General features: G+C 54.2%; 1 protein-coding gene across 1 annotated transcript in view; it reads left to right on the top strand.

Annotated features, from left to right (window-relative positions):
• The first annotated feature begins 4,000 nt into the window (after positions 1-4,000).
• DIS3L (DIS3 like exosome 3'-5' exoribonuclease) overlaps positions 4,001-22,118 on the top strand; it is a 29,814-nt gene continuing 11,696 nt past the window's right edge. The window contains exons 1-9 of the mRNA XM_060175705.1: positions 4,001-4,218; positions 5,862-6,015; positions 9,897-10,025; positions 11,171-11,306; positions 12,182-12,358; positions 13,488-13,566; positions 14,809-14,988; positions 15,972-16,141; positions 17,825-18,048. Of these exons, the coding sequence (XP_060031688.1) occupies positions 4,089-4,218; positions 5,862-6,015; positions 9,897-10,025; positions 11,171-11,306; positions 12,182-12,358; positions 13,488-13,566; positions 14,809-14,988; positions 15,972-16,141; positions 17,825-18,048 (1,379 nt within the window). The 5' untranslated portion in view covers positions 4,001-4,088. The remainder of the gene's footprint in view (positions 4,219-5,861; positions 6,016-9,896; positions 10,026-11,170; positions 11,307-12,181; positions 12,359-13,487; positions 13,567-14,808; positions 14,989-15,971; positions 16,142-17,824; positions 18,049-22,118) is intronic.

The following is a 22,118-nucleotide window of genomic DNA, read 5'->3' as shown; positions in this document are numbered from 1 at the left end:
GACAGCATCAACACACAGGAAAAAGGACGCCTGAAGCCTGAACGGTGGGCTAGCCACATAACTGAGTTCCTCCCCATCCACCTTGAGACTGGCAGAACTTTCTTTTCTGAAAACCCATGAAGCACAGTGTCTGATTAATTGGGGCGGGGGCTGGGGCATCCGGATGGCTGAGTTCCTCGGAGAAAGGTATTTATTATTAAAGATGGAGACTTCGGACTGCGTTTGTCACAAGTAATTGGATACGTTTCCATAGCAAAGGACTCAAGCAAGGCAAGGAGGGCTGGGCTGAAGCACCCTTCAATGCACACCGGGGTGGGGGAATCGGTAAGGCAGCGCCCCCTTGTGGCAGAAAGACAAAATCACCCTTGGGTTAAAGGTGCAAAAAAGCTTGCTGAGACAGTGGGTGGGGGAGGTTGTGATTACCACCGAAAGTACCAGCAGTTGGGAATGTCAATTGGCCCAACCTCTGTGGAGAACAGTCTGGAGAACTCTCAGAAGGCTAGAAATGGACCTGCCCTATGACCCTGCAATTCCTCTCCTGGGGATAGATCCTAAGGAACCCAACACACCCATCCAAAAAGATCTGTGTACACATATGTGCTTGGCGGCACAATTTGTAATAGTCAAAACCTGGAAGCAACCCAGGTGTCTAACAACAGATGAGTGGCTGAGCAAGCTGTGGTCTATATACACAATGGAATACTACTCAGCTGTAAAAAATGGTGACTTCACTGTTTTCAACAGATCTTAGATGGACCTTGAAAAATTCATGTTAATTGAAATAAGTCAGAAACAGAAGGATGAATATGGGATGATCTCACTCTCAGGCAGAAGTTGAAAAACAAGACCAGAAAAGAAAACACAAGTAGAACCTGAAATGTAATTGGCATATCGCACCCAAGTAAAAGACTCTGGGGTGGGTGGGTGGGGAGAATACAGGTCCATGAAGGATGATAAATGACATAGTGGGGGTTGTATTGTTAAATGGGAAACTGGGGAATGTTACGCATGTACAAACTATTGTATTTACTGTTGAATGTAAAATATTAATTCCCCAATAAAGAAATAAATTTAAAAAAAGAAACAGAAGGATGAATATGGAATGATCTCAGTCTCAGGCAGAAGTTGAAAAGCAAGATCAGAAAAGAAAACACAAGTAGAACCTGAACTGGAATTGGCGTATTGCACCACAGTAAAAGACTCTGGGGTGGGTGGGTGGGTGGGGAGAATACAGGTCCAAGAAGGATGACAGAGGAAGTAGTGGGGGTTGTATTGTTATATGGAAAACTGGGGAATGTTATGCATGTACAAACTATTGTATTTACTGTTGACTGTAAAACATTAATTCCCCAATAAAGCAATTTAAAAAAATACAGTGAGTGAGGGGCCCTTCAACACATGCCTCTGGGGTACAGTCAGCTCTCCGACAGGACGCCCTCATCCTGCTGCTTCAGCACCTCGGGGAGCACCCGGGCCCAGCCAGTTGCTCAGTTGCTGTAAGTGGCCCTCAACAAGTAGGCCGTGGTGGTCCACTTGGCTGTGCCACTCCTCGGCAAACAGCACCGGCAGTGAGCCAAGAGCCTTCCCCGGGTTCAGCCGTGTCAGGCCCGCCCGAAGACGCCGCCTCTTTAATCAGTGGGTGGGTAACCTTGCCCACTTAACTTCCCTAATCCGATTTCACTGTCTGTAAGAGAAGGATTAATAATGCCAGACTGCAGTGACTCCGGAAAGTTCAACGTGACCCTGGCGAGGGGAGGACATTCTGCAGAGTCTTTGTTGAGCGTGTGGAAGGAAGTGTCCAATCTGGGGCATCTGGTCTCAGAAGAGACTGGTCTCCACATTCCAGGAGAATTCCCGTGCCAGAGATGGCGAACACCAGAGCGGCGGCTTGGCAGACAGGGCTGACGCGGGGGAAGGAAACGGCTCTCAGATCCACGTTGTCGCAACTGTTTACAGAGACTGAAAACGCACCAAGTTAAAAAGAAATATTTTGAAGTTGTGTGGGCGTCAAGCCCCAGTGAAAACCCTGGCAAATAAATAAACAATAAATAAAGAAATATTTTGAAGTTGTGTGGGCGTCAAGCCCCAGTGAAAATCCTGGCAAATAAATAAATAATAAATAAATATTTTGAAGTTGTGTGGGCGTCAAGCCCCAGTGAAAACCCTGGCAAATAAATAAACAATAAATAAAGAAATATTGTGGGATGAGAGACATAGAGGAACCTTTTATTTTGGGGTGAGGGACATAGTTCAACCTTTTAGAACCCAGGACCTGCTTGCCCGAGGCCCCAGAGGCCATGGGTTCAACCCCCAGCACCAGCCTGTGCTGGAGCTGAGCAGTGCTCTTGTCTTTCATAATACATAAGAGGATAGATTTTTAGGTTTTTATGAGTGATTTAATATAGTTTGTAAGGTGGTAATATCACAGGGGCCTAGTTCCCATAAAAGAATATTTCTCAAGAAACATAAATGGGGCATGGTCTGGGAGGTGGTGTAGTAGATAGGGCACAACTCTCAAGCGTGAAGTCTTGAGTTCAATCCCCAGCCGCACATGGACCAGACTGACGTCTGGTTCTTTCCCTCTCTCCTCCTATCTTTCTCATTAATAAATAAATAAATTCTTTAAATTATTTTTTAAAAAAAGGAAGGAAGGAAGGAAGGAAGGAAGGAAGGAAGGAAGGAAGAAAAATAGTTGAGGCTGGCAGAGACACGGGGTTATTTGCTGAACCTTTTCCCTTTCTTCAGGGATAAGGAAAACACTACTGGTCCAGGGAGACAGCATTATAGTTCTGCAAAGGGACTTCAATGCCTTCAAGGCTCTGAGACTCTGAGGTCCCAGGTTCAATGCCCAGCTCCTCCACCAGCCAGAGCTGAGCAGGGTTCTGGTCTCTCTCCCTGTATCTTTTGCTTTCATTAAACTAAATAAATAAAATATAAGAGGGAATGATAGAGGGCCTGGGAGACAGCATAGTGAGTGGTTACACAAAAGCCTTTCATACCTGAGACACCAAATGTCCCAGCTTCAATCCCCAGCACCACCATGAGCCAGAGCTGAGCAGGGCTCTGGTTGGTGCCTCTCTCTCTCTCTCTCTCTCTCTCTTTCTCTCTCTCTCTCTAAAATAAATAAATATTAAAATTCATCTGCAAAGGGAGTCGAGCAGTAGTGCTGTGGGTTAAGCACACATGGCACAAAGCGCAAGGACCAGCTTAAGGATCCCGGTTGGAGCCCCCCCTCTCCCCACCTGCAGGGGAGTCGCTTCACAAAGCAGGTCTGCAGGTGTCCTTCTCTCCCTCTCTCTGTCTTCCCCTCCTCTCTCCATTTCTCTCTGTCCTGTCCAACAACAACGACATCAATAATAACTACAACAATAAAACAACAAGGGCAACAAAAGGGAATAAATATATATATATATTTTAAAATATTTATTTTATTTATTGATTCCCTTTTGTTGTCCTTGTTGTTTTATTGTTGTTGTTATTAATGTCGTTGCTGTTGGATAGGACAGAGAGAAATGGAGAGAGGAGGGGAAGACAGAGGGGGAGAGAAAGACAGACACCTGCAGACCTGCTTCACCGCCTGTGAAGCGACTCCCCTGCAGGTGGGGAGCCGGGGTTCGAACCGGGATCCTTAGGCCGGTCCTCGTGCTTTGCGCCACGTGCGCTTAACCCGCTGCGCTACAGCCCGACTCCCGAATATATTTTTTTAAAGACTTAAAAAAAGAAAAAAGAAAAAGGGAGGCAAGGAGGAAGAGAGAGAGGGAAGGAGAAAGGGAGGGAGAAAGAGAGGGAAGGAGGGAGGGGCGGGGCTGTGGTGGGGCAGGGCCGAGGGGGCGGGGCGGTGGGTGGGGCGGGGTTACGGAGGGGCGGGGTTACGGAGGGGCGGGGTTGCGTAGGGGGCGGGGCGAGGGGCGGAGGGGCGGGGCGAGGGGCGGAGGGGCGGGGCGAGGGGCGGAGGGGCGGGGCGAGGGGCGGAGGGGCGGGGCGGGGTTGCGGAGGGGGCGGGGCGAGGGGCGGAGGGCGGCGGCGGAAGGCGCGTCCCGAGACGGGCCCAGACCCCGGGCTCGCGTGCTCGCTCTGGCGGCGGCGCGATGCTGCAGAAGCGGGAGAAGGTGCTGCTGCTGCGGACGTTCGGCGGGCGGACGCTGCGGCTGGTGCGGGAGCACTACCTGCGGGCCTGCGAGCCCTGCCGCTGCGCGCTGTGCGCCGCCTGCCGCCACGGTCGGGCCGGGGACGGGGCGGGCGCGGGAGGCCGGAAGGAGAGGGCGGGAGCCCGGGCGGAAGTGGGGCGGGCGGAGCACCCGAGCCCGGGCCGCGGGGTGACGACGCGGGGACCCGCCTGCCCGCCTCGTGCTCGGACCCGGCCACCCCGAGCTTCCGCCTGGGCGCCGGTTGTGACCCGACCACTTACAGCTGGGCTTCCCCCGGGCACCGGCTTGGGACCCGACCCCTCGCTGTCACCTGGCCCTGGGCTGTCACCTGGGTCCTTAACTGTCACCTGGCCCTGGCCTGTCACCTGGTTCCTCCATTGTCGCCTGGTCCTGGGCTGACACCTGGCTCCTTAACTGTCACCTGGCCCTGGGCTGTCACCTCGTTCCTTAACTGTCACCTGGCCCTGGGCTGTCACCTGGTTCCTTAACTGTCACCTGGCCCTGGGCTGTGTCACCTGGTCCTGGACTGTCTGTCACCTGCTCCCTTAACTGTCATCTGGTGCTGGGCTGTGTCACCTGGTTCCTTAACGGTGACCTGGCCCTAGCTGTCACCTAGTCCTGGGTTGTCACCTGCTCCCTTCACTATGACCTAGCTCTAGCTGCCACCTAGTCACAGGCTGTCACCTGGTCCTGGGCTGTCACCTGGTCCCAGACTTGTCTCCTGGTCCAGGGATGTCACCTGACCCCTTAACTGTGACCTGGCCCTAGCTGTCACCTGGTCCCAGACTGTCACCAGGTCCTGGGCTGTCACAGGCCCTAGCTGGTACCAGGTCCTGGGCTGTCTGTCACCTGGTCCTAAGCTGTGACCTGGCCCAGACTGTGTTCTCATACTGTCACCGGGCCTTGGGCTCTGGCCCTTCAGTGACAGGCCTGGCGCAGGTGCACACAACTGCCGCACGACATTCAACTCTCGTCTCTGCTCCCCCGTTTTCCACCCAGACACCCCCCAGCACCAGGTGGCAGACCCTGCCCAGTGGGCTTCGTCCTGCCCGGGGTTTGAGGGCTCTGAGCCTGGCTGCACAGAAAGGTCACAGGACAGTGGAATGGGGGGGGGGGTTGGTACCCAGGCCTCCCCCACACACAGACGAGCCTGAGGGCCTCTTCAGCCAGTTGTTACAGTGCTCACGTGGAGTGCAGGGGGACAGCCCGGTCGCCATCTCGTCGACTGAAGTAGAAATGCTGACCCTTTGCGTCATTTTAGTCATCTGTGTGTTTGCAGCCCTGAGGGTCTCTGAGCGGGCCCCCCACCCCAGCCGGCTGGAAGCTGCTGGGCATGAGCGAGTGGAGAGCCCGGATACTGGGGGATGCCACCCAGACAGGAGTAGAAGCGGGCGTATTCGGTTACGGTGAAGGCTGGTTGTTTCCAGCCGTGCACCACGTGCACCGCTCAGCTCTGGCTTACGGTGAGGTCAGGGATTGAACCCTGGACCCCGGAGCCTGGGGCATGACTGTTGAAAGAGTGGCTTTTCTGTTTTCTCAGTGTCAGCCCTCCCCTGCTGAGCTTTGCCTTATCTGGGCTTCAGTGGAGCTGAGTGGGCCTCCCTTCTGGGTGAACCCCAGGAGTCTCTCTGCATGCGGGGGGGGGGGGCGTGGGGCGTGACATCGGGTGCAGAAATGGCTGTCTGACCCCCTGCGCTTTGAATCCCACTTCAGATGGGAAACTCTTGTCTGCCGACGTGACCCATTACGTGATCCCGGACTGGAAAGTGGTTCAAGATTACCTGGAGGTCCTGGAGTTCCCAGAGCTGAAGGGAATCATCTTCATGCAAACTGCGTGCCAGGCAGTGCAGCACCAAAGAGGCCGCAGGTATCTTGGCTTTGGGTGTTTGGTGTGAGTCGCGTGTTACTGGGTAGGGTTCTTGTTGGGGGCTAAGTTTCTCTCCTTGGAGGGGGTAGGGAGAGCTTGTGTGGACGAGCACCTTTTGCCGGCGAGGAACAAACGTGACAGCCCCGCTGCCTCTTCCTGCTCCCCCTTGCTCCCCCCGCACACACACCTGGCCCCGAGCGCATGTGACCCAGTCTCCCGTCGCGTCTCAGCCTCCTGGCGACGGGTCTGCATTTTTATCACGCCAGAGTGACTGCTTACTTCTTACCCACAAGTGCGTTCGTTCTCTTTCGTCTCCTGATTTATAGAGTCGCTATTATTATTTCAGGAGCCTCTGGGGACCGAGACAGTGCTCTTCTTTCTTGTAATTTTAGACCCTTTATTATAGATGCAGATATGCGTCGTCGTGATTTACTCAGTGAGACCAGAATAACTTGTTTTATTTTGGGGTTATCAGTCTGACTCCCAACCGGAGTGAGTGCGTCAGCTCAGCAGAGGATCGCTGAGTGAAACCCGTCTGAGATGCTTCCCTTGTGCCCCTCCAAGAGCAAGCAGCCCTTCGTCTACCTTTTTTATTTTTTAAATATTTATTTACTTATTCCCTTTTGTTTCCCCTGTTGTTTTCTTCACAAACACTCTCCTAAAAAGTGCTCCTGCTTCATTTAGTATGGGGGGATGTATGACTGACCCTGAAAGTCGCTATGGAAAGAACATACTAGAATAATACCTCCGGCGTCTACCACCCTAGGTTTTATTTCACGAGCAGGAGCTAGCTGTGTCTTTACTCTTCCTTTAAGTGCTGTGATTTCTTCAGGCCTTGGTAGTAATAAATGAAGGGTGTTTATTTGTATATGAAGATGACAAGTTATTATATGCTCAGCTCAAAAATGCATTCGCTGGGAGGTGAGCAGGCTTTCAGATGGAATGTTTTAAATTTGCTTGAAAGTTGATTTTGTTCAGACAGAATTATAGATGTTTATACACAGCCGGGTTTAAACGCCGCTCCAAGTGCCATATTTCAGTTTCTCTAATGAAAATCAATTTGTTCTTATCACTTGGAATTGCAGACACACTGCCCAACCTTTTCAACTCCTGTTTTTTTTCAGATGTTTTTAATATTGAGGATTGTTTTTAAAAGCAATTCGTAGGACATTCAACAGCAAAGGATTAGAATTTAAATGTCCTTTCTCCCAAACATTTCAAAAGTTGTAAAGCTAATGAAAAAACGATTGGTTTCCCCACTGCTCTGCTGTGTCTCTGAGTAGAATGAACGCAGACGCAAAAAGACCAGCAGCACTCACGTTCACAGCCTGACCCTGCCGTGCGGCCTTCTGGAGTCCACAAAGAAGCTTAGTGATTCTCAGTCACCAGACCTGTTCTCCTGTTGGGGCCAAATGCCAGCGGTAGATCGTGACACACTCGGGCCAGGCAGAGAGGGAGTTCTAAGTTTTATCTCTTTTTGTGGAGCCTTGCACAGGCATGTCACTGTCCCTCTGGACTGCTTTTTCATCCCGATTGACAGAGCAAGAGAGAAAGCCCAGCACTGGGGCTTCTCTGAAGCCCCTGCAAAGTGACGTAGGGGTGGGGTGGGCCGGGCCAGACAGCTCCCCGAGGAAGTAGAACCTGTTCTTTCTTTCTTTTTTTTTTTTTTTTTGCCTCCAGGGTTGTCACTGGGGCTCGGTGCCTGCACTGTGAATCCACTGCTCCTGGAGGCCATTTTTTTCCCTTTTGCTGCCCTCGTTGTTTATCGTTGTTGTTGCTATTATTGCCATTGCTGCTGCTGTTGTTGGCCAGGACAGAGAGAAATTGAGAGAGGAGGGGAAGACAGACACCTGCAGACCTGCTTCACCACCTGTGAAGCAACCCCCCTGCAGGTGGGGAGCCGGGGGCTCAAACCTGGATCCTTGTGCGGGGCACGGGGCCAGGCACTCAGGTGGGCTCCTCGCTTGAGTGACAGGTGCGCGGGGGCTGCGTGCTCAGCCGGAGAAGTTGGGGAGGCCGGAAAACCTCTCCTGGGCTCAGGGAGGGTTGCAGCTCAGACCTGAAAGGCGGCCTGGAGTAGCCGGGAGGCAGGGACGGGACCAGTTCATCAGAAGCCCAGCCTGCAGCCATGCCCAGGGCAGGGGAGACAGCAGAAAGTGGCATCTCTCCCTCTGTCTCTGTCGGCCCCAAGTGGTGAGATCACACACACATGAGGCCCTGCATACACAAGCACATGCACACACTAATTTTTTGTTTGTTTGTTTGTTTGTTTGTTTTGGGTTTTTTTTTGTTGTTGTTTTTACCAGAGCACTGCTCAGCTCTGGCTTATGGTGGTGCAGGGGATTGAACCTGGGACTTTGGAGCCTCAGGCATGAGACTCTGTTTGCATAACCATTATGCTATCTACCCCTGTCCTTAATTTTTTTTAATTATTTTTTTAAATATTTCTTTATTTTATTTTTGAGAAAGATGCAGAGAGAGAGAGAAATACCAGAGCACTGCTCAGCTCTGGCTTATAGTGGTGCGGGGGATTGAACCTGGGCCTTTGGAGCCTCAGGCATGAGAGTCTGTTTGCATAACCATTACGCTATCTCCCCTGCCCCATACTAATTTTAAAAGGTTTAAAAAGATAGATAATAAAGATTTGGAAAATACTTCTAGCAGCCAAAAAAAACAGGCTTTTCTGTCAAGTTGGCACTCTTGACGCCCAGTTGTGTGGCCAGGAGCAGGGCGCCAGGGTGCTGTTCCCTGCGGGGACGCCCATGGCCTCTCCCACCTCGGCCCCCCGCCCGGCCGGTGACAGAAACAGGCAGCTGCACTTCGTGCATGTGATTGAATCATCGCGTAGGCACACATCCGTTGTCACGCTGAGCGATGATGAGGTGTCTGCTTCCCGCACCCCCATTAACATTCTCCCGCCTCTGGTCCCCGTCTCCGCGGTGACAGGCCGCTGACTGATGGCAGCCACTCTGGAAGCCCAGAGTCTGGGAGGGAGTCTTGGGATTGGGAGGGGGGGTGTCCTTCTGTCCAGCTGTCCACACTGTAAACACGGGTGGGACCCCAGCACGGGAGAGGACAGGTGAGAGGGCTGCAAGGTGGAAAGGAGAGGTGTGAGGAAGAAAGCCACTCTCACTCTCACCGCGAGGCCCCGAGAGCCGAGGGGGCCAGGCTTCTGGCCGTGCTTCCTGCCGTGGCGTCGCGAGTTCACATCTCCGTTGGAGCACTGCAGACGGAGAGGAAGGCACTGACTTCTGTCCGGGACACGCTGCCCCCCGCCTCGTCCCCCCCGGCCGTCCACCCTTCTGGGCTCCCCCAGCCTCCTGGGTCACACCTGCACTTTCTTCTCCCAGGAAGCGGCCTGGGCCTGCTCTTGTTTTGTCTTGCCAGTTGTCATAGCTGACTTCTCCATCGTGGTCCCCTGCGGCCATGGCAGAGAGGAGTTCTTGAAGGGCTGCCGTGCTGGGTCCTCAGCAGGCACGGTGGGTGGGGGCCGCGGGGAGCAGGCGTGCAGAATCGCTCAATCGCTCTCAAGACGCCAGCAGTGCGGCTCAATGACAGAGCACAGGGCTTGCAGGCCCGAAGTCCTGAGTCCGATCCCAAACACTGTGTGTGCCAGAGGGGTGCTCTGGTCGCTCTCACACGTCACTAAGGAAATGAATTCCAGACGCCCAGGAAGGGGGAGGAGCAGGGCCCGACCGCCCCTCACTCCTCACCGGGTCCAGGCCCAGGCGCAGTCAGACCCCAGGCCCCAGGCCCCAGGCAGGGCTGCCCTGGCTCGGCACCTCTCAGAGCTGTGTGAGCAAAGGGGCCTCGCCCTTCCTGACCGCCCTCTGGCCCCGACACCTCATCTCTCCCATCTCTGCTGGCCCCTGTGTCCCCAGGCAGTACAACAAGCTGCGCCACCTGCTCAGGGATGCCCGGCGAGACTGCGTGCTCTTTGCCAACGAGTTCCACCAGTCCTGCTACGTCCCCCGCGAGCCCGGGGAGCCCCTGGAGAAGTGGCAGACCAGGTACGTCCCGGCCGCCCCTCCTGTCCTTCGCCGCCCTTCCCTGCATGCACGCAGCACCCTGCACAAGGACACGGGTCCGAGCCCCTGGAGCCCCACGGGAGCGCCAAGCGGAGGGGGTAATCACAAGCTGTGGGCAGGTGCTGTGTGTCCTTCTCTGAGTCTCTGGGAGAGAGAAGATGTCCAATAGGCGGGATTGTGTAGGCACAAGGCCCCAGGGGAGACTGGCAGAAAGACAAACCAGTGGACGGCTAGAGTAAGCCAGCGAGAGCCCAGGTACCTGCTGGGGTATTTACATGGGTCAGGGTCTTAGGTATTTCTGTTGAATGCAGACATAGTTCATCTGTCTCTGAAGGTCTAGGAAATGGGGGGAGGTTGTTTTTTTGTTTTTGTTTTTTTGCCTCCAGGGTTATCGCTGGGGCTCGGTGCCTGCACTACAAATCCACTGCTCCTGGAGTCCATTTTTTCCCTTTTGTTGTCGTTGTTTATTGTTGTTGTTCTTACTATCATTGTTGTTATTGATGTCGTTGCTGTTGGCTAGGACAGAGAGAAATGGAGAGAGGAGGGGAAGACAGAGGGTGAGGGAAAGACAGACACCTGCAGACCTGCTTCACCGCCTGTGAAGCGACTCCCCTGCAGGTGGGGAGCCAGGGGCTCAAACCGGGATCCTTATGCCGGTCCTTGCGCTTTGCACCACGTGTGCTTAACCCGCTGCGCTTCTGCCTGACTCCCCCCAGAAAATTTTTTTAAAAGATTTATTTATTTATTAGACCTCCCTGGCACCTGAGGTGCCGGGGATCAAATTCAGGATCTCACGCTTGAGAGTCCAACATCTTATCCACTGCCCCACCTCCCCAGCAGCAAAGATTTTATTTGTTCTTTTTTATTATTATTATTGTTATGAGACAGAGTTTCATATGAGAAAGGAAGAGAAAGCAAAGCACTACTCTGCCCACAGGCTGCTGGGGGTCAAGCCCGGAGCCTCGGGCAGGAAGGTCCATGTTCGCCTGCTGGACTCGTCCCCGTGCCCTCACATGCGTTCACACCTGTGAAGGCCGCTGAGCGAGGGAGGCCCGGGGAGAGCAGATCCAAGCCGCCGAGCGCTGCCTGGCCACCCCGGGCTCACGTCCCTCCGCTTCCCTCCCCAGGAGCATCTACACGGCGGCCGCCTGGTACTACCACCACTGCCAGGGCAAGATGCCCATCGTCATGGTGACGGAGGACGAAGAGGCCGTGCAGCGGTACGGGAGCGAGACGGAGGGCGTGTTCGTCATTCCCTTCAAGGTACCGGCCGCGGCCGCCGGGAACACGGGCGCTCTGCGCTTTGCCTTCCCACCTTGTGTCGCGTCTGTAAGGCTCCAGGCCTCCCTCTGCAGCAGAGGGAGGAGGGACGTGGGGCCCGAGATGGCTCAGCAGGTAGAGTGCAGGCCTTGGCCTGCACTTGTCACACCTCAAGCCCCGGGTTCCATCCCCAGCCTCCTATGGGGGCTTCGTGGACAGCACCAAGGGAGCCTGTAGGCCTGAGCGGTGCCGTGGTGTCTCTCTCCCTTTGCCCATCTCTCTCTCTCTCTCTCTCCCTCTCTACCTTTCCCCTCACCCATCTCTGAAGAAATACAGATTGATTGATTGATTTACTTATTTATTTTGAAACTGGTCCTAGAGGCAAACGCAAAGCCCTGGGAGCCTGGCCCAGCACCACAGAAGAACAGAACAGAAACAGGGAAATAAAGGAAAAGGGGGTAGGAGGGAAAGCGCAGTGGTGATGCCAACAGACTCTCACGCCTGAGGCTTCGAGGTGCCAGGCTCAGTCCCCACCTGCAGGGGAGTCGCTTCCCAGGCGGTGAAGCAGGTCTGCAGGCGTCTGTCTTTGTCTCCCCCTCTCTGTCTGCCCCTCCTCTCTCCATTTCTCTCTGCCCTGTCCAGCAACAACAGCAGCAGTGACAACAGTAACAACAAGGGCAACAAAATGGGAAAAATGGCCTCCAGGAGCGGTGGGTTCCTAGTGCAGGGACTGAGCCCCAGCAATAACCTTGGGCGTCGAGGAGAAAGAAGGGAAATGAACGGGTGGCACGAGGCTTGGGGAGGCAGTGCCCCCCTGAGCAGCTCTGCCGGCCCCCATCCAGGCTCTGAGCTGACGCTGTCCCGCCTTCTGTCCGCAGAACTACCTGGATGACTTCTGGCCCGACCTGCGGGCCGCCCACGAGCTGTGCGAGTCCATCCTGCAGTCCCGGCGGGAACGGGAGCAGGAGTGCCAGGAGAGCCACCGCAAGGAGTACGCCGAGCACCTGCCCCCCGAGGTGCTGGAGGCCGGCATCAAGTCTGGGCGCTACAGCCAGGTGGGCAGAGGCCGTGGGCTCGGGCTCCCGCGGTGGCGGTCTGGCTTGCGCCCCTCCAGAGTCCCTCAGGGCGCAGTCCAGACCCTCACACGGCCGTTGAATCCATGCCGGAAGGGTGGGTAAAAATGACGCGGTTTGTCACTTGCTTTTCAAGGCTCCTTGCTGAGCCCCCGCGACCCAGCCTTCACCCGCCATCCGGGTTCTGGGGGAGACGTAGATACAAATCATTGTGCCCGGCGGCGGCGCCCCTAGCTGAGTACACAGAGTACAGTGTGCAGGGACCCGGGTTCCAGCCCCTGTTCCCCACCTGCAGGGGGAGGCTTCGCAAGCAGTGAAGCAGGTCTGCAGGTGTCTCGCTATCTCTTTCCCTCTCTGTCCTCCCATCCTTGCTCAATTTCTCTCTGTCCTGCTCAATAAAATAGAAAAAAAAAAATGGCCACTAGGAGTGGTGGATTCGTAGAACCAGCACCGAGTCCTTGCAACAACCCTGGTGGCCAATAAATAAATGAATGAATGAATGAATGAATGAATGAATAAAAGGCTTCAGGCTCCCCACCTGCAGGGGAGTCGCTTCACAGGCGGTGAAGCAGGTCTTCAGGTGTCTGTCTTTCTCTCCCCTCTCTGTCTTCCCCTCCTCTCTCCATTTCTCTCTGTCCTCTCCAACAATGAACGACATTAATAACAACAACAATAATAACTACAAAAATAAAACAAGGGCAACAAAAGGGAATAAATAATTTTTTTCTTTTTTTAACTTTTTTTATATTTATTTATTTTCCCTTTTGTGGCCCTTGTTGTTTTATTGTTGTAATTATTGTTGTTGTTCTTGATGTCGTCGTTGTTGGAGAGGACAGAGAGAAATGGAGAGAGGAGGGGAAAACAGGGGGAGAGAAAGACACCTGCAGACCTGCTTCACCGCCTGTGAAGCGACTCCCCTGCAGGTGGGAATAAATAAATATTTAAAAGAGAGAGAGAGAGAGCTCAGCAATAAATTCATTATTCCTTAAGAAAGGAGCTAGAAGCCTGGGCCAAATGATGTAGGCCTGCTTTGGTGTGGCTCTCTGAGACCAGGCCTTTAAAAGGATGGCAAGAGCAGAAAGAGCTTGACATTGAACGCCTTCTCTCCCAGGGGATTCTGAATGTCAACAAGCACAGGGCACAAATCGAAGCTTTCGCTCGGCTCCAGGGGACTGGCACGAAGGACACAGGTTGGTCGTCACACAACGCAGCACAAGGCAGAAGCCTCAGCGCCCTGGCACAGACCCCACAGGCCACTGTCAAAGTGTGAACAACGAGGAGAGCCGGTATTTTCCGGAGTGCTTAAGATGCAGCAGGCATTGTGCTGAGCTCTCAGTGCGGGCACCATTGCTGCTGTGGCCGAGGCTTTCTGCCTTGCCCACCGCAAGGACCCACAAGCACAGTGACCCGCCCAGGCTTTGCAGGCCTGGTCAACTGCGGGTGGGGGTGGGCCTGCCACAGAGGCAGTGGGACTGTCATCTCTTGCAGTTGTCACCTGAGCTTCACGGCTCCAAGTCAGCTTTTTCAGATAGAAAAACAGAGGGCTGGGGAGACAGTGGTTCTGTGACTCTCCTGCCTGGGGCTGTGAGGTCCCCGCTTCCATCCCCTGTACCCCCATCAGCCAGAGCTCAGCAGGGCTCTGGTCTCCCTGAATCTCTCTCTGTGTCTCTCCAGTAAATACAACTGAGAGAAAGAGGGAGGTGGGCATAAGCCACCACGGCGCCGGCACTGAGGTCGCCTTGAGTGTGGTGGGGCCCGGCTCCTGGTTGAGTCGTGTTCCGTGACGTCAAGCCGTGGCCTTAGGCTGTCGCCCGGCCTGTCTGCACGATCCTCGCCAGAGTGATACCAGTCATGGGTGAGAGCGTGTGTGCAGGCTGTGTCGTGCGGAACGGCCCCAAGTTGTGCAGGCACAGACGGAACCACGTTCCCCAGGGTCGGACAGCACAGCTGGGGGGAGGGAGGTCGGGCCCCTGCTGTTGTCTCTGTGGCATCAGCACGCAACCCCACCCCCCCACCCCCAGCGTGTGACATCCCTGAGTGGCAGTTCCTGGGTCTCGTCCTCAGCGGCCACCGGCGACCTGAACAAGAGCGCATCCCGCAGCGCAACGCGGCAGTGGCGTTGTTTCTTGCTGCCTGTCTGGGGGACAAAGGAAGCTTGATGTCGCCTTGAAAGGCAGGAGGTTTTGTCCACAGGCAGCCTCGTCTGATCAGCCCTCAGAAGTGCTGCGTCTGAGCGTCTCACTGGGGTGGCATCCGGGGCCTCACACACTTGCGCTCTCTCTCTCTCTCTCTCATCTCTCTCATGTTTGCTAATGACTGAGAGGAACGAGGGAGCAAGAGCTTCACTCGGACACAGGACACACACGCAGCTGAGGATCCAACTTGGGTCCCCCCAGCCTTGCTCACAAGTTTCTCTGTGCCCCCCCCACCAGGCCTGGTCAGTGACATCCTGATCCACGGTATGAAGGCCCGAAACCGGTCCATCCACGGGGACCTGGTGGTGGTGGAGCTGCTCCCCGAGGGCCAGTGGAAGGGGAGGACCACCACCCTGTGTGAGAGCGACGGCGACGACAGGGCCTCCGGAGAGGCGCCCAGCGAGCCCATGCCCACAGGTGAGCCCCAGGGAGAGCCCCCCCCCCGCCCAGTCACTCCTTCTCCTTCGTGTTTTATTTATTTTTAATGAGAAACACAGAGAGAGAGAGAGACACCAGAACCCTGCTCAGCTCTGGCTGATGGTGGTGCTGGAGATTGAACCTGGGATGTCAGAGCCTCAGGCAGGAAAGTCATCTGCAGACCCTATGCTGTGTTAGACCAGTGAGTGAGATGGTTCCATAAATAGTGTTAGACCGACAGTCTAATTGCATTCCAGAGTCTCCCTAGCTGAGTCTCAGCACTGCCTGTGCCAGAACTTCTCTCTTTCTGCTGAATTCTCTCAAACAGAATCTTAAGGGGGCTGGGCAGCGGTGCAGCAGGTTAAGCGCACGTAGCACAACCCACGAGAACCGGTTCAAGGATCCCGGTTCGAGCCCCCGGCTCCCCACCTGCAGGGGAGTCGCTTCAAAGGCAGTGAAGCAGGTCTGCAGGTGTCTGTCTTTTCTCTCCCCCTCTCTGTCTTCCCCTCCTCTCTCCATTTCTCTCTGTCCTACCCAACAACAACAACAGCAATATCAATAATAGCAACAACAACAAAAATGGCCTCCAGAAGTGGTGGATTCAGTGTAGGCACCGAGCCCCAGGGATAACCCTGAAGTTAATAAAAATAAATAACTAAGAATCTTAAGCCCCAAAATGTGAACTAGCACTGACTTCCCCAGCACATCAACCCGAGATTGATAAGGTCTTCTATCTAATATCTCAGGGCAAAAAAGGAAGTGGGGCCTGATGGATGCTAATGTCACAGCAGAAAGGGCAGAGCAACAGTATTGTAAAAGTAAATCAATAAATAAAAATTCAAAAAATGACCCGCCTCCCTAAGAAAACGCTGGAAAGGCAGGCGTCGGGGCCCCTCCCACGTGTGCGCATGCAGAGGTGGGTGACGCAGCTCCCCCGGGGGTCTGCACCCAGCTAATGGGCCGCGTATCTCGCTCTCCCGAAGGCAGAGTCGTGGGCATCCTGCAGAAAAACTGGCGGGACTACGTGGTGACCTTCCCGTGCAGAGAAGAGGTGCAGTCCCAGGGCAAACACGCCCAGAAAGTCCTCGTCACGCCCTGGGACCGCAGGATCCCCAGAATCCGGATCAGCACTCAGCAGGCAGAAGCCCTCCAGGTACCCCACCCTGCACCCTGCTCCCCTGCCAGCTTCCAGCAGTTAATTCCTCAGCATACGGTGGGATGAATTATTGATGGCAGCTGGCACTCCAGAGCCTGTTTTCTCAAAACTCTAAATACACAAGACCATCTATTAGGGAGTCCTTGGTTAATAAATGAAGGCCAGCGTGAAGCCGTCCTAGAAAAAGCTGATCGGGAAGCCGCGAGCACATCCATTCCCAGCTGTCCACACAGAGCTCCGGCACTAACAAGCTTCCTTCCAGCCAGCGGCCTGGAAACCGAGAAAACTCTGGGGGTAACAGAGCAGTGCTGGCGGGGAGCGGGGAGCAGGGACCCGGGATGGATGCGCCCTGGCTGCCTCCCCCAGGGCAGAGCAGGCGGGCTGGCCCAGTTGGGTGTGCCTGGCTTGTGCAGTTTGTAACTGAGACACAGTCCCCTGGTCCGTCCCACATGCCTTTCTGTCCTGAAGCCTTAGGCCTCAGGCCTGTGCATGGTTTACGGGAGTGTGGGGGTAGGGGGTGGCGGGGCTTACACGAGGGCCTTCTCCCCAAAAAACTTGAGTGGAATTCAAAGTAGAGGGGGCCTCTGCGGTGGTGCACCCAGTTAAGCTTATGCGGAGGAACCCGGGTTCGTGCCCCCACCTGCTAAGGGAACGCTTCACGAGCAATGAAGCAGGTCTGTAGGTGTCTCCCTTTCTATCTCCGCCTCCCCCTCTCAATTTCTCTCTAGCCTATCAAATAAAATAAGGGGGGGGGGGGGGGGCTGGCCACTGGGAGCAGTGGATTCCTAGTGCTGGAACCAAGCTCCAGAAAACAAAAATACAAAAGTCAAAGTGGGAAAGTGGGACTGCTGGAAGGTGGTTCACTCAGCAGCGCAGTCTAGTGTGTGAGGACCTGAGCTCAAGCCCCCGGCACCACGTGGGAACGCCATGCCTGGCACCAGAGGAGGCTTCCTAGAGCATGGTGTCTGTCTGTCTGTCTCACTGTCCCTCTGTTTTAACGCAATCCCCGGCCGACTTAATCAGGCTACTCTAATAATTACCCGACCTGGAGTATACTATGGTCAATGTTCAGATCTGCCTGAAATTTAAAAAGAATAAGCAGTCTGGTTGGAACTTTGAAATGTCAGACCGCAGTGATGGGGAAAGAATTTGAAAGGTAATTCTGCCCCACACAAAGCAGTTGTTGTTTTTTTTTTTTTAATCTGAGCATTTTTTTAATATTTGTTTTGATAGGACAGAGAAATTGAGAAGAGGGAGAGAGAGAGAGACCTGCAGCCCTGCCCGTGAAGCTTCCCCCTACAGGTGGGGACCAGGGTCTTCAACCCAGGTCCTTGCACGTGGTAATGTGTGCACTTAACCCCCAGTGTGGGCCCCACCCCAAAACTGAAGTTTTTGTTCTGAAACCTCACTTAAGTTTGGGTTTCCCTTGTGTCGTGAGCGTCACCCAGAATGTGTCCCAGGTGCCTTGGCAGCCCACGCAGCTGGTGTGGGGCGGGGTCAAAGCCTCCCTTCAGATCCTCCGTCCAAGCTCCGACTTCCCACCCGGCAATCGGGGAACACGGCAGGACGCAACAAACGACAGCAGCAACATCTGCCGACCGGTCAGCGGTGCCCGTGGACTCTGCCCTGCACATCTGGCCGGCACGGGACTGACTCGGTGCGTCCTCTCTCTCGGCGCAGGACTTCAGGGTGGTGGTCCGCATCGACTCCTGGGAGACAACCTCCCTGTACCCAAACGGGCACTTCGTGCGCGTCCTCGGACGGATCGGAGACCTGGAAGGGGAGATCGCCACCATCCTGGTGGAAAACAGCATCTCAGTCGTCCCCTTCTCTGAAGCTCAGGTCAGTGCCCCCCTTACTCGCCGCTGGTGTTTGTTTCAACAAGGAAAACGCCTCCGTGTGCTGTGACACCCCCGTCTGAAGCCACACACGCGGGGCCAGGCAGCCTCCGGCTCTTCAGTCTCTGCGGGATCCGGCTGTGCCTGAGCTCTGCTCTTGGCGTCAGAATCCGCCTCCCCCGCCGCCTCAGGGGTCTAGCGCAGACCCAGACGTTCAGCCCGAGGTCTGCAGAGAGCTGCAGGCGAGGAGCCCCGGGGCCACGCACCTCCCCTCCCCACACACACACGGGCTTCACATGTCCACAACTCCACGCTCCCTGTGGATCCCCCCCTTTTATTTTTTTATCTTTTCATCTCAGAGAGAGAGAGAGAGAGAGGAGATAGCACAGCACTGCCCATGGGGCTTCCCCTGGCACAGCTGCTCCCATATAGTTGGGGTGGGGGCTCGAACCCAGGCCCTTGTTGCTGGTGAAGTTTGCACTCCGCCACTCTGGCACAGCTGTTGGTAGTGGGCATGCCGTTTGCTGCCACGTTTTCACCTGACGTGACTTCCACACGTGTCAGCACGACAGAACCTCAGACCATTACGGAGTGAAGTCTCGACGGGGAGACTTCTCTGGCTCTGCTTCCTTGTCACTGGGAGCTGAGAGATTAAGAAGAGGGAAGAGCAGGGGGGAGAGTCAGAGAGACGCCTGCAGGGCTGGAGACAGCATAATGGTGATGCCAAAGGCCTCCATCCTGAGGCAGCAAAGGTCCCAGGTTCAATCCCCAGCACCACCATCAGGCCGAGCTGAGCAGGGCTCTGGGGAAAAGGGAGGGAAGGAAAGAAGGTGGGGATGGAGGGATGGAGGGAGGACAGGCAGACAGGCAGCTGTAGACCTGCTTCTCCTGCGTCCCCCTGCAGGTGGGCGTCCTGTGCGGGGTCCGCACTCAGAGGGGCGCATGCTGCCAGCCCCTTTTGTCTTCTCCTTCTTTTCCTTCCCCCGCTCCCCTTGTTGATTTGGCAGCAATGAACCTTTTTTTTTCTTTTTTTTTTTTTTAAGAATTTATTTATTTATGAGAAAGCTAGGAGAGGAGAGATAGAACCAGACATCACGCTGGTACATGTGCAGCCAGGGATTGAACTCAGGACCTCATGCTTGAGAGTCCAGTGCTTTATCCACTGCGCCACCTCCAGGACCACATCTTTTTTAAAATTTTTTAAATTTATTTTCTCCTTTGTTGCCCTTGTTTTATTGTTGTAGTTGTTGTCGTTGATGTCGTCATTGTTGAATAGGACAAAGAGAAATGGAGAGAGGAGGAACAGAGAGAAATGGAGAGAGGAGGGGAAGACAGAGAGGGGGAGAGAAAGACAGACACCTGCTGACCTGCTTCACCGCCTGTGAAGCGACTCCCCTGCAGGTGGGGAGCCGGGGGCTAGAACGAACCTTTTTTCTTGTTCAGCTCATTTTGGGGGATGCGGCTTACCGCGCAGTGTTGACACTGGAACACTCGCTCACCTCCCCTCAGCCGGCGTCTGCAGACCCCCCACCTCATCACGCACCAGGACCCCAGCCCCTCACCATCCCCACCGCCTCCCCCCCAGAGTCCTGGCTGGAGTGCGCTGCGCCCACCTCCTGCCTTCCCTCTCCGCCCTCCTTCTGGAGCTCCGCCACTTCCTCCCTTTGGCTTAGCTCACGCAACATGGCTCTTGTGGGATCCACCTAGGACGGGGCAAAGGAGACGACTTAAACGTTACTTCTCTTTTTTTTTTTTTTTTTTAAGATTTTGTTTGTTTATTTGTTTATGAGAAAGACAGGAGGAGAGAGAAAGAGCCAGACATCACTCTGGCACATGTGCTGCCAGGGATCGAATTCAGGGCCTCATGCTTGAGAGTCCAAAGCTTTATCACTGCGCCACCTCCGGACGACGTTACTTCTCTTTCCATCGTCACGTTCATGCTGTTATTTATTGACGGTAGAAAGAGCCAGAGGGGCACCCTGGCGACTTGCAGTGCCGGGCTTGACCTCAGTGCCTGATAGCCACTGTCCCTCCTCCCAAGCCGGTGGTGTCTTTACAGACGGGCAGAGTTGACGTCTTTTTTTTTTTTTTTTTACCTCCAGGGTTATATCACTGGGGCTCAGTGCCTGCGCTACAAATCCACTGCTCCCAAAGGCCATTTTTCCCATTTTGTTGCCCTTGTTTTTTATTGTTGTTATTATTGATGTCGTCTTTGTTGGATAGGACAGAGAGGAATGGAGAGAGGAGGGAAGACAGAGGGGGAGAGAAAGACAGACACCTGCAGACCTGTTTCACCACTTGTGAAGCGACTCCCCTGCAGGTGGGGAGCCGGGGGCTCGAACCAGGATCCTTATGCCGGTCCTTGAGCTTTGCGCCATGTGCACTTAACCCACTGCGCTACTCCTGGCCCCCGAGCTGACGTATTTCTAGCAGTTAACAGCAAGTCACCAGATGCCTTAAAGTCACCAGTGACCTCTGATTTTCTTAAGCCTTCTCAGCTGTGGGGCATTTCGACCATTGAATTTTTCAGTGTCATAAAAGTGCGACTTCTAATGTTTCCATAAACCATACTTTTTTTTTCACCATTCCCCTCGGAATGTACTCCTTAAAGGGAGATCACCAGTCAAAAGGCATTAAAAATGTACGTTTACATTTTTGCCACACACTGGAAGATCTGGCCCCGGCACTGGGGGACCCGTCGGCCTGGCCCTCCCTCCAGAGCCTTATTATTATTATGAGTGTTCTTATTCCCATTATAGATTTTGACAGAACAGCAGCAATAACAGTAAAGCATTTTAGAATCTTCTACACCATTAAATTTTTATGTCTAACATTAGTTTGTGGAAATTATTTGCTGGCTTGTCTTGACAGCCATTAGTGGAAAGGTTAGAGCCCAAGGAAGCATGATTCAGGTCTGACAGGAGCCCCCCACCCCACCCCCGGCCCACTTTCTGAACTGCAGAAAGCACCCTCCCTGTAGCCTAAATCACCTTCAAGGATGAAGCTGTTACTACTTAGGAGGGGGAGATACTGGTTCTGCAGAAAGGCTCCAGGGCCGCAGGTTCAAGTCCCCACACCACCACAAGCCAGCATTGAGGAGTGCTCTGGGGAAAAAAAGAAAAAAATATATAAATGGAGAAAGAGAGAGGGAGAGAGAGAGACGGGGCGGGGGAAGTGGTGCAGTGGATAAGGCACTGGACTCTCCAGCATGAGGTCCTAAGTTCACTCCCCACCAACACAGGCGCCAGCTCTGGTTCTCTTTCTCTCTTTCCTCCTTTTAAAAATTATTTATTTGCTTTAGTGGGAGAGAGACAGAGAAAGAGAGAGCCCAGAGCCCTGCTCAGCTCTGGCTGATGGTGGTGCTGGGGAGGAACCTGGGGCCTGAGAGCAGAATCCCTGTGCTGCCTCCCAGGCGTCTCTCTCTTGCCTAAAAACCCAGCAATAAAGTCTGTGTACGTGTATCCGTGGGTGGCAGCATGATTCCACTACTCCTGGCCAATTTTATTTTTTCCTTTTTCAATAAGAAAGTGAGCGACGGGAGTCGGGCTGTAGTGCAGCGGGCTAAGTGCAGGTGGCGCAAAGCACAAGGACTGGCATAAGGATCCCGGTTCGAACCCCGGCTCCCCACCTGCAGGGGAGTCGCTTCACAGGCGGTGAAGCAGGTCTGCAGGTGTCTGTCTTTCTCTCCTCCTCTCTGTCTTCCCCTCCTCTCTCCATTTCTCTCTGTCCTATCCAACAACAACAACAACAATAACTACAACAATAAAATAACAAGGGCAACAAAAGAGAATAAATAAATAAATATAAATATAAAAAAAAAGAAAGTGAGAGACATGGGAGTCGGGTGGTAGCGCAGCGGGTTAAGTGCAGGTGGCGCAAAGCACAAGGACCGGCATAAGGATCCCGGTTCGAGCCCCCGGCTCCCCACCTGCAGGAGAGTCGCTTCACAGGAGGTGAAGCAGGTCTGCAGGTGTCTGTCTTTCTCTCCCCCTCTCTGTCTTCCCCTCCTCTCTCCATTTCCCTCTGTCCTGTCCAACAATGATGACATCAATAATAACAACAAGGGCAACAAAAGGGAATAAATATTAAAAGAATTTTAAAAAGAGAGAGACAGGGAGGGACGCACACCCACCCCA

The sequence above is a fragment of the Erinaceus europaeus genome, chromosome 16, assembly GCF_950295315.1.
Source record: "Erinaceus europaeus chromosome 16, mEriEur2.1, whole genome shotgun sequence".
Taxonomy (NCBI): Eukaryota; Metazoa; Chordata; class Mammalia; order Eulipotyphla; family Erinaceidae; genus Erinaceus; species Erinaceus europaeus.
The sequence above is the reverse complement of the archived record's forward strand: the minus strand, read 5'-3'. Positions and strand labels throughout refer to the sequence as shown.